At 41.5% G+C, this 12,143-nt stretch overlaps 1 protein-coding gene across 8 annotated transcripts in view; it reads left to right on the top strand.

Annotated features, from left to right (window-relative positions):
• Positions 1–12,143, top strand: part of SLC22A15 (solute carrier family 22 member 15) — an 82,612-nt gene that overhangs the window by 45,807 nt on the left and 24,662 nt on the right. For 7 of the 8 annotated variants that reach the window (XR_009538819.1, XR_009538818.1, XR_009538816.1 and 4 more), the window contains exons 5-7: positions 978–1,107; positions 6,327–6,542; positions 11,262–11,402. Coding sequence is in view for 3 of the 8 variants with exons in the window: in XM_060139247.1 (XP_059995230.1) it covers positions 978–1,107; positions 6,327–6,542; positions 11,262–11,402 (487 nt within the window). In the remaining 5 variants the exon portion in view is untranslated. The remainder of the gene's footprint in view (positions 1–977; positions 1,108–6,326; positions 6,543–11,261; positions 11,403–12,143) is intronic. The other variant, XM_060139248.1, reaches the window with a different exon arrangement.

Genomic DNA, 12,143 nt, shown 5'->3' with positions numbered 1-12,143 from the left:
CTGTGGGATGCCCACAGGAGCCCGCCTTTCCCCAGAAGGGTGGTGATGGGGAGGGGAACGGTACAGAGTGCAGGCTCTCCAGTCAGACAGACCAGGGGACAATGCCTCCTGTCTGGGCCACACGCAGCCCTGTGTCTTTAGGCAGTGGCACCTAACTTCTCTGAGCTATATGGCTGTGTATGGCTAATAATGGTACCTGCATTATAGGACAATGTATGGATAAGGCTTAGTACTCGATAAATAGTAGCTATGATATAAATAAATAGCGATAGATTTAACTACTACTAATAGTAGCAGGTACAGAAAGTATGTCAGAGGTATAGAATTTGCCAGTATATTGGGCAAGGCAGTGGGTTTGTACCCATTCAGCATTTATTTCAAAAACCATAGGATCCTTAACAACCCCATAGATGATGTTTTTTCTGTCAGTGTGCTGACAAAAATTCACGCTTCATAGAACTTATATTCTACTTGGGATAGACAGACAAGAAACAAATATAACTGATGGTGATATATACGATGGTGATAAATTAAGTGGAGAAGGACAGTAGGGAGAACTGGGGAGTAGGTTGTGATTTAAGATAAGGATTTCAGGGACAGCCCCTGTGCTAAAGATGCAGTCCCAGCATTTTCATAGTCTCATGACCTAGAAACCTTCCCACCACGTAGCAAACGATATTTCCAAGCCTCAGCCACAAGTTCAGGTGGATGTCAGCACAACATCAATGCAGAAAGCACTTGGGCAGGCCCTTAAAATTCATCTTGACCACATGTGGTTTGTATTTTTCATCTGTCCGTCCTTCTTTTCCACTAATTTCCTGGCCTCTCTTCTAGTTTTATCATCTGATCCTGCATATTTGTGTAGGTTTTTCTTTCTGCTGACATCTCACAAGGAAGGGATTGACTCCGTGACCTGGGTTGGAAATGGGGCTGCAGATGGTCCTTTCCCCAGTAACAGGTCTCTTTTCCTGAATTAGGGTCGATCGGTGGCCTCTTCTTCGCAGTCGGCATCGCCCAGTATGCCCTGTTGGGATACTTCGTCCGCTCCTGGAGAACCCTAGCCATTCTGGTTAACCTGCAGGGAACAGTGGTCTTTCTCTTATCTTTGTAAGTAGTTTTTCCTCTTAGACTTTTAATTTAATAAGCAGAAGGAATGTCTTAAGAGGATGCGGGTCAATGAGCGGCGTTATTCCCTTTCAGGAGTTTGCCTGAACTGACTTTGGTGAAGAACTAAATTCCGCAAGCGCTCCAATGCTTGGCAGCTCCTGGGAAGAGAGATGCTTAATTAATTCAGAATGCAGGTATCCCTTGTTTAAAGTAACCTCTCAGTAGAGTGCATTTTAACCTTCATATTGCCAATGGAGGGTACCAATTTCTTTTTTAACCTAATGCTTCAAGCTGAAAGATCTTCAGGCTTGATCAGATCACGTGCTAGGGGTGCGACTGAGGTATGATATTATAGAGCAATCTGTGCATATTAAATATATAGTGACACCTCTTCATCCCACGGATGAGTATAATTTCAGGGCCTCTTCATGTGGACATGGGAAGATACTCAGATATGGGAGAAATCCTTAGAGTGCATGGACTCAAAGCAGTAAAAGGTTGATTCCCTGGTCAGGGCAGGGTTCTACAAAAAACTCATCCAGAGTATCACACCATGGTCCTCTAAAGGCTGTAAGATGAGCCACCAACTTAGGCCTATTTCACCAGAAGTTTTATTGTGCTTCTGAAAGGTTTTCTCCCCTCAGGTATCAGACCTCTAATTTTAATCATTAAAATCTTTGAGATAAATACAGTTTTCAGCCAATGGTACCACCTTTCTTCTGTGAAGTGAGAGATATCCGTAATAGAATTTTCACTCAGATAGCGATTTGATATAGTAATCCTTTATTCAAGTTCTACTAACTGAGATTTGGTGGGAATTGGCCTGAAATCTGTTTTCATCCTCTCTTTGAAAGTAAGAGGATTGTTAAGTACAAAAATGAATATAGTAGAAATAGTTAATGTATATTTAGAAAGGCAAAATTTATGAAATGAATTTAGTTATGTGAAATAGAGTGACATAATTTTATTAGAAAGGAAAATTAACCATATTTTATTAGCTTGTGTATTGTAAATTTTTGGAATAAATGGGTTCCTAGTATAGTTCCTTGAATTAATAAGCATTCATATAAATATCAGTAGATCAACGAATTTTCATTTTTTTTTTACATCTTTATTGGAGTATAATTGCTTTACAATGGTGTGTTAGTTTCTGCTTTGTAACAAAGTGAATCAGTTATACATATACATATGTTCCCATATCTCTTCCCTCTTGCATCTCCCTCCCTCCCACCCTCCCTATCCCACCCCTCGAGGTGGTCACAAAGCACTGAGCTGATCTCCCTGTGCTATGTGGCTGCTTCCCACTAGCTATCTATTTTATGTTTGGTAGTGTATATACGTCCATGCCACTCTCTCACTTGTCCCAGCTTACCCTTCCCCCTCCCCGTATCCTCAAGTCCATTCTCTGGTAGGTCTGTGTCTTTATTCCCATCTTACCCTAGGTTCTTCATGACCTTTTTTTTTCTTTTCTTAAATTCCATATATATGTGTTAGCATACGGTATTTGTCTTTCTCTTTCTGACTTACTTCACTCTGTAAGACAGACTCTAGGTCTATGCACCTCATTACAGATAGCTCAATTTCGTTTCTTTTTATGGCTGAGTAATAGTCCATTGTATATATGTGCCACATCTTCTTTATCCATTCATCCGATGGTGGACACTTAGGTTGTTTCCATCTCCGGGCTATTGTAAATAGAGCTGCAATGAACATTTTGGTACATGACTCTTTCTGAATTATAGTTTTCTCAGGGTATATGCCCAGTAGTGGGATTACTGGGTCATATGGTAGTTCTATTTGTAGTTTTTTAAGGAACCTCCATACTGTTCTCTATAGTGACTGTACCAATTCACATTCCCACCAGCAGTGCAAGAGTGTTCCCACGGGGCTTCCCTGGTGGCGCAGTGGTTGAGAGTCCGCCTGCCGATGCAGGGGACACAGGTTCGTGCCCTGGTCCGGGAAGATCCCACATGCCGTGGAGCGGCTGGGCCCGTGAGCCATGGCTGCTGAGCCTGTGCATCCGGAGCCTGTGCTCCACAATGGGAGAGGCCACAACAGTGAGAGGCCCGCGTACCGCAAAAAAAAAAAAAAAAAAGAGTGTTCCCACGAATTTTCTTTTTAAATATTTAATAAGTCGCATACTTCTTAATCAGGCTGGCTTTCATCTCTCCTTCAGTAGCAGAGTGACTTCACTGGATGATCCGAGCCATTCCGCTTTTCAATTTCAGAATGTGTCGTCTGTCTGTTACTGCTTAGTGCTAGGTGGGGACATTGACTCGCTGGGAAATTAATTCAGGTCATGAAAAACAGAAAGCCGAGAAAAGAGCATGTGAAATCACAATGTATGTGTGTTCCATCAGGCCTAGAAAGTAAGGCTTGCTGTGGTCGGCCTCCAGGTTCCCTCCCACCCCACCTCACACACGCTGCTCCAGGCGCACTAAGCTGCTCTCTGTTCCAGTTTACAGCTTAGGCTTGTCGGCCTCCGTGTGTCCTACTCAGTGCTTTTGCCGGCTCCTTCAACGCCCTCCTCCCCATCTCTCTTCTTTATTAGTTAATAGCGTTCCCAGTTTGCTCAAATGCCACCCCCTCCGCACTTTTCCAGGTCAGACCTCCAGTCATTCGCTTTCTTTTCTTAATTCTGCAGCACTAAACTGGCACCCTTCAAGTGGCCCCTTATCTCTGCCTCACCCAGAGCCTGTCCTCTTTATAAAGCAGGAGCTCTCTGATAGCACAGGCTCTTTGCTCAGCTGCATTTCCCCCAGCTCCAGAGCTCTGGGCCTTCCTCCACACAGGAGACGCCTCGTATCCACTGGGCAGATGTTGGCACGAAAAGCCTTTGGAATTAGCCTGCGTTAGCCATCAGCAACATCAGAAAAAGGCATGTTATTTTAGAGACATACCTTGTTTGTTTTACTAGAGACATTATGACTTAGCTTAAAAATTCCTTATTTTCACAGTACTTGAATTTGGATAGTTTTACTTTAGAAACCAGTGCCCCCTTAATTTACAAAGGTTTTCCACCTTTAAAGAAATTCTCAGGACATTTTCGAGCAGAGGCCTCATTGTTAAATTGGCACTGCAGCTTCTAAAGGTGAGTACAGCACTATGTAGCAGGCAGCATGTTCAAGGGCCTGCTTTTTCTTTTAAAAACATGTCTTACTGTTTTGCACGTGCAGTCAGCGTGTGTTAGAACTCATATTCCCAAATCTGTCCACTGGCAACTAGGTGAGGCTTCGTTACTGAGAAGCTTATAGGCTTCTCAAAATGTGGAGAAATATCAGGTCCTAAGTTTACATAATCCAGATAAACCCTTTCCCAAGTAGAAATCGTTTTATTAACTCAGAGTCAGATTTCCAAACCTGAATATCTCTCACATATCATCGTTAAACATGATTTATATAGTTTTAAAAGTAATTTTTATTGCTATAAACAATTCTGAAAACACAGAGAAGCTTAATAGGAAGGGGAAAAATGACTTAAATTATCCAAAGATAATAATGACTTCCTATATTTTGACTCTTTCCTTGTTGGTCCTTTTTCACTCCTCTTCGGGCTCCTCAACTTTCACTTTTACTATCATAGACTTTCTAGCATTTCACTTATATTTCTATCCCAAGTATACTCTCTCTATTCACCCCACTAGTCTTATATTCTTTTTATTTGTATTTAGACTTGATCAGGTAGTCTTACATAGGTACCTCACATATGGGCTGGTGGACAGGGCCGGTGGATCCAGTGATGATCGGCAGACATAACTTCCAACAAAACAATATTTTACTTGATTATTCACTTGTGTATTAGTAACAATCATCAGATAGCAGTGAAAAAGTAAATAAAAGAATTTTTCAGGATGTTGTAGAGGCCTTTGTTCCTGCTTTTGTTGACAACCAAATGTTGTACATGAATAATCTCTCCCCAGTAGCAGGACTCCTGGGAAAATGCCTGCTTTTTTGTTTCCGTGTCTTTCCTCTCAGCACCTATTACATTGCTCCATACAGAATGAAAGTGTTCAGTAAATGGTTATTGATGAACTGGCTGTCCATGAAGTTCCAAATCCTGTGGTGTTTGTTGCCAACACTATCCTTACTGAAAGGCATGGGGAGTTCTGAAAGGCACCTTAAATAGCCTTTTTTAGTATTATTCATGCAAGTTTCATTTTAGGAAAATAATATCAGATTAGATCAAAAGGTACTTGATGTTGTGTTTTGTAAACAAGGCTTCCATGTTCCTGCCACCCTTTGGTTTTTGAAAAGTCCTCTAAGAGTATGCAGAACTGTGAAGAGGAGAAAAGATACGTAATATCTAAGTCTTGAAACTGTTGAAAGGTATCAGTGGCAATAGAAATGTTCAGTACTTTGTAGCTATAGTAAGAAGTAACTGTTGTTTTGGAACTGGAGTGGTTAACCAGAAAATAAACTTTTATTCTTTTTTTTTTTTTGCGGTATGCGGGCCTCTCACTGCTGTGGTCTCTCCCATTGCGGAGCACAGCCTCCGGATGCGCAGGCTCAGTGGCCATGGCTCACGGGCCCAGCCACTCCGTGGCACGTGGGATCTTCCCGGACCAGGGCACGAACCTGTGTCCCCTGCATCGGCAGGCGGACTCTGAACCACTGCGCCACCAGGGAAGCCCCTGATTGGAGTATTTTAAAGCTTTAAAGCTCAAAAGTAGTTAAGATGTGATAAACCCTTTTTCATTTTTATGTGTAGCCTTAAAATAACTCTACCTTTTTAATAACATATCACTGTGTTGAAACACTTAAAAATTCTTTTCTGATGGATAAGAGAGATTTTAATCTTCTTTGTGAGGCTTTTTCAGAACTTTAAAAACCCACTCTGCAGTATTATTCTAACAACACTTGGCTATGATTTAGAGCCATATCTCTGACACATGCTTTCTGAAGAATTACTCAGTACTGTAAACTTAACTTGCCATTCATATATTAACATTTACCTAAAAGTAAATGCATACTGTTTACTTTTTTACTGCAATTTTGGGAGTGTGTTTTTGGTTTCCATTCGTAAAGGAGGCCATCATTTAATGATGGCAGCTGTTGACAGCAGCCCTCTCTCTCTTCCACGTGTCATTGGGAGAGTCAAGCCTTAGACCTAACGTGGAATCCGGTTGTCGTTTGGGGACCACGTACGGCGTGGGTGATTTGTCTCCTTCTGGTGCACGTGTACCTATACGAATATACAGCCTTTGATGACATCTCTTTCAGATTCATTCCTGAATCACCTCGTTGGTTATACTCCCAGGGTCGACTGCGTGAGGCTGAAGCCGCGCTGCACCTCATCGCCAAGAGGAACCGCCAGCTCAAGTGTACCTTCTCACTAACACACCCGGACAGCAGGAGCTGCAGGGAGACGGGAAGTGTCCTGGACCTGTTCCGCTACCGGGTCCTCTTGGGGCATACTCTGACCCTGATGTTCATCTGGTAATTCTCTCTAAGGGCTCTTCTGTTGACCTGCAGCTCAGGTTATTGATAGTCAGTTATTTCTTCAGGGTTACAGAAAATTTCACTCTTTTCTTCAGCCTGAAGTTGTTTTCAGAGAAATAAGCCTCCCCTGATCCCCCAGCTTAGGTGTTGTGCTCACCTGTGCTTTCTCAGCATCCTCCCCTTCCAGGAGGAAATGATGGTGCCTGGCGGCAGGTTTACTGAACTTGTAGAAGTAGGTGTCAGAAGCACATCTTTGCTTATGAGGTATTTAATGTAAATTTTTAGGTCCCCCTTCCCCACTCCAAAAAAAGGAAAGCAAGGAAGCACACCAGAGACAGAAGACTTTCTAAGGGGGACTTGGAGGCACCTGCCCTTGGTTTTGGCCTCAGGCACTTAGATAGCACGTTCTAATGGCAACCCCACTCACTCAGTCAACAGGTGGGCTGAACGTTTGCCTCGTGGGAGTGAGATCCTTGGAGTGTGAGGTGACAGCCTCAAAGCCATATGTGCAAGTCAGTGAATGAACAGATTAGTCCTCTCTGAACCCGAGTTTCTAGTTTGGCTAATTCTGACCTGCCCTCAAAATGTTCTCTGCATTAATGTAAATCGCACTGAATGGTTCAAGATTGTGCCATTTAAAGAATTAAATTGTGGAAAGGGGAGGAATGGATGGTTCATACATAGAATTTGTGGAGTACCATAGGTTTTAATATTATTCATTCTGTTAAAGTGCCGTAAATGTAACTTGGTCCAGGATTGGACACGAACATCATATTTACTGGCCTAGAGGACTGTTGTGCTATGGTTTGCCTGTATTTGGCAAGAAGCCTGCATAGAATCCTGTATTTTTCACTTGGGAAAAGAGGAGAGTCATTTTATATCAAATTAATTGTATATATAAAGCTAAAAGGAACAGTATATTGAGAATAAGAAACTGCCAAGATAGTTTTCTGTATCTTGATTCTCTTTTCCCACCCGACCAAACCCTGGCTACCACCTGTATGGTTAGGGGCCAGGTCACATCAGCTGCCACCGTCCCCACTGAGCCAGCCTAGTGCTGGAATATCACAGATGCATAAGAAATGTTGAATGAAGGACACAAGTTCGGAGGCATGGAGATTAAGGGAGCCTTTATTAATTTATTTAAAATTTTTATTGGAGTATAGTTGATCTACAATGTTGTGTTAATTTCAGGTGTACAGCAAAGTGAATCAGTCATACGTATACATATATCCACTCTTTTTTAGATTTTTTTCCCATATAGGCCATTACAGAGTATTGAGTAGAGTTCCCTGTGCTATACAGTTAGGTCCTTATTAGTTATCTGTTTTATATATAGTAATGTGTATGTGTCAATAACAATCTCCAATTTATCCCTCTCCCCGCCTTGCCCCCAGTAACCGTAAGTTTATTTTCCATATTTGTAACTCTTTTTCTGTTTTGTAGATAAGTTCATTTGTACCCTTTTTTTTTAGATTCCACATATAAGCGACATCATATGATATTTATCTTTCTCTGTCTGACTCAGTTCACTCAGTATGACAATCTCTAGGTCCATCCATGTTGCTGCAAATGGCATTATTTCATGTTTTTTTAAAGCCAAACCTGACAATGCAGCGTAGGAGATACTAAGGAAATCCTTACAAAGTATGTTCAGGTACTTAAGGCTCCATAAAACTGCATTTGCATGTCAAGTAGACAGTCAAACCCTCTGCCTTGAAGGAAGTATCTACTTTCTTAGGGGTTATTTACTTCTTGTTTTTAAGTTTTTGTTTTTTCCAGGAATATTAACTTTGGGGTTCTGGCCTTCAGGGGATAAAAAACAGAGACAGAAAAACAAACTAGACTTAGAGCTAGGGAGAATGTTTATGTTTATTTTATGTCTTACACGGCCAAAGGAGCTGTTCTCAAATAAACTTCTTCCCCCGGGCTCAGAATGTTAAAATACATGATAACTGAGACAGTGTCATTCCACATACTGCCGTTCTTTTTGAAGATGCTATAAAATTCTAAAATCTTTTCTGTGGATCTGTCATTGAAGAAAACCTTAACTGGGGAGTAAAATTATACCTCTGTGCTTAACATCTGTTCCTTTGGTTATTTCCCACAGTAGTGCCTTTTTAAATAGTTCTTTGATGCCCTAAATATACTGCTAAATATTACGCAAGCATTTTAAATTTTGTTTGGGGCCCATAAACAGGATTGAAATGATTTGAATAGCTGTAATTATGCATCCCAACGACCAACTCTACCAGCAAAGAAATCTGCAAACGGAGTCTGAGACCATAGGCCTTCCTTGCCCATGTTCTCCCCATTTTCTCTCACCACCAGCTGGTAACTCAATTCCTCTAGTGTCTTGAACTGGCTCTGTTTATTTGTGCCCTACTTGCTACCTTCACAACTTAGTTTAAATATGTGTGTGTGTTTCCATTGCTGGACTACTTCACTGGGATTTCTATTTTAAATGCAGAATAGATACACACTAACACATACAGCACATTAGGAATAGCGTTATGTAAGGCGGGGGGGTCTCTACTGCAGATGGAAAGGATTTTTTAAGTATTTCAGGAAAATATTTTAAGTTGTCTAGCCTGCTGCTTACAGGCAAAGTGCTCGGGGACAGGGAAAACAGAAAATTCAGTGTCACCTTGCATCGTTACCCGTGACATCCCAGCTATGACTCTGCTCATCATCCTCAGTATATGAATGACAGCTCCACCCAGGGAGAAGTAATGGGAAGTAGCTGCTGCCTGGGCTAATTTGCCAGAGAGGGATGAGTCACTAAGCAGGCCAGCTCCAGGAGTCCGTCATCCCTCCCCATCCCTCTCCTTGGTTCCTGTGGTCCATTCTTACTAGCCCAGAGCATTTGGCCCATTTTGCTGTTTTGTCAGAGACGGAAAGAAAGCTTTCCCTTTCCTGTTGGTCTCATCATAGCTGCAGCTCGTTGGACTTTTTCTAAGGAAAAGAGAAGGAAATGGGAATTTCCTCATAATAAACACTTGTCAAAGTGAATTGTAAAAACATAAAAACTAATGAACTTCCGAAGCCCAGGTCTTTTACTATTTGTATAGAAATTTATGGTTTACAAAGGGGGGAAAGGAGGGGGTGTGGGATGAATTGGGAGATTGGGATTGACATATATACACTATTGATCTATGTATAAAATAGATAATTGATGGGAACCTACTGTATAGCACGGGGAACTCTACTCAATGCTCTGTGGCGACCTAAATGGGAAGGAAATCCAAATAAGAGGGGATATATGTATATGTATAGTTGATTCCCTTTGCTGTACAGCAGAAACTAATACAACATTGTAAAGCAACTATACTGCAATAAAAACTAATTTAAAAAATTTATGGTTTACAAAATGTATTTGTATATTAACAAAGCCTAGTCAGGGTTTATTTTCGTTCTATTCTAGTTTGTTTTATTTTTAATACTGCAATTTCCTAGGCACAAAAGGTTTTGCTTTCTTTCTGTGGTTTCAGTTACCCAAGGTCAATTGCAGTCTGAAAATATTACACGGAAAATTCCAGAAAGAAACAACTCATAAGTTTTAAATTGCAGGCCATTCTGAGTAGCGTGATGAACTCTCGCACCCTCCCGCTCCATCCCACGTGGGACCTGAATCATCCCTTTGTCCAGCATATCCTGCCCATTAGCCACTTAGTCACAGTCTTTCTTATCAGATCGACTATCCGGTATCACAGTGCTTGTGTTCAAGTCACTCTTATTTTACTTAATAATGGCCCCAAAGCACGAGAGTAGTCATGCTAGCAATTCGGATGTTCTCTTACTGGGCCTAATTTATAAATTAAACCTTATCATAGGTGTATGGCTAGGAAAAAACATAGTATATATAGGGTTCGGTACTATCTGAGGTTTCAGGCATCCACTGGGAGTCTTGGAACGTATCCCCAGCGGATAAGCAGGGGCTACTGTAGTCCCTTCACTCTGGAAGAAGTTCCTATTATTCCGGATGGCCCTTGCTCCAGCGTAGCTCCTGGGCTGCGGGACGTGGGCTCTGTGCCTGGCACAATGCCTGCCTCCTAGGAGGCGCCCCCTCAGTGTTTCGGCGGTGGCGTACAGAAATAGATGCAGGTCTTTGATCATCCTAGAGGAGCCTGCCTCTACCATGGCCCTCGTCCTCTCTTTCCTGTTCTGGGCGTCTATAGCATATGCACTTGCTGAGTGCCAGGAGGGGTTGAGAACCTGGTCAGGGGTTAGAGTCCCTGTCACCCTGGCCTGCAGGCCACCCGCTGGTAACCCAGGCACTAATCAGCATCTGTTCTCAACACCATCCTCTGTTGGCTTTCTCTCTGGGAGTTCTTTATTCTAGAGTCATTTCGATAATATCACAATTGCCTAGGGCAAGTGTTCTATAAGTTGTTGAATTAAATACAGTAAGAATAGAGTCACTGTCTTCATTTAAATGCAGAAAAGTGTGACGAAAGCACAAGCGATGTCTCCTCTGTCAGGAGCTGGCCACACATTTGCTTTATAGAGCATCTGGATATAGCTCAAATCATTTCCAAGGCCCCTTTACTTTTATTTTGTCCTAGTATAGAAATTATATTAGGATAGAAAGCTTAGTGGGAGAGTCAGGCTTACTGCTTGAGCCGGATGGCATTATTGAACCAGGATTTGAATCGTCTCTGGTAGATCGTTATCGGCTTTTTCATTGTCTTTCTTGTTTTTCACCCCCAATTGCAGGTTTGTGTGCAGCTTGGTGTATTATGGCCTAACTCTCAGTGCAGGTGATCTAGGTGGAAATATTTATGCCAACTTGGCCCTGTCTGGCCTCATAGAGATTCCATCTTACCCTATCTGCATCTACTTGATTAACCAAAAATGGTGAGTATGGGTGGATATGAAGTGCACCATGTAGAGGACACACACACACTAACATACATAAATATCTTTGTCCATATGCAGAATCCGCTAAGTACTCCATGGTGATTAGAATTCTTTTCAGACCAAACACAGTGAGAATTCATTTTTTAGTGTTATTTCTTGGGCTTCAAGTTTATGAGTTATTATGTAGGTTTTTTTTAATTGAAGCATAGTTGATTCACCATGTGTTAGTTTCTGGTATACAGCAAAATGATTCAGTTATACATATACATATTCTTTTTCATAATGTCTTCCATTATAGTTTATTGCAAGATACTGAATGTAGTTCCCTGTGCTGTACAGTAGGACCTTGTTGTTTATCTATTTTATCTACAGTAGTTTATATCTGCTAATCCCAAACTCCTAATTTATCCCTCCCTGCCCTTCCCCTTTGGTAACCATAAGTTTGTTTTCTATGTCTGTGAGTCTGTTTCTGTTTTGTAGATAAGTTCATTTGTGTCATATTTTAGATTCCATGTATAAGTGATATGATATTTGTATTTCTCTGTCTGACTTACTCAGTGCGATAGTCCATTCATGTTGCTGCAAATGGCATCATTTCATTCTTTTTTATGACTGAGTAATACTCCATCATATATATATATATACCACATCTTCTTTATCCATTCATCTGTTGATGGGCATCTAGGTTGCTTCCATGTCTTGGCTATTGTAAATAGTGTTGCTATGAACATTGAGGGG

This window comes from Lagenorhynchus albirostris, chromosome 2 (genome assembly GCF_949774975.1).
Source record: "Lagenorhynchus albirostris chromosome 2, mLagAlb1.1, whole genome shotgun sequence".
Taxonomy (NCBI): domain Eukaryota; kingdom Metazoa; phylum Chordata; class Mammalia; order Artiodactyla; family Delphinidae; genus Lagenorhynchus; species Lagenorhynchus albirostris.
The sequence above is the reverse complement of the archived record's forward strand: the minus strand, read 5'-3'. Positions and strand labels throughout refer to the sequence as shown.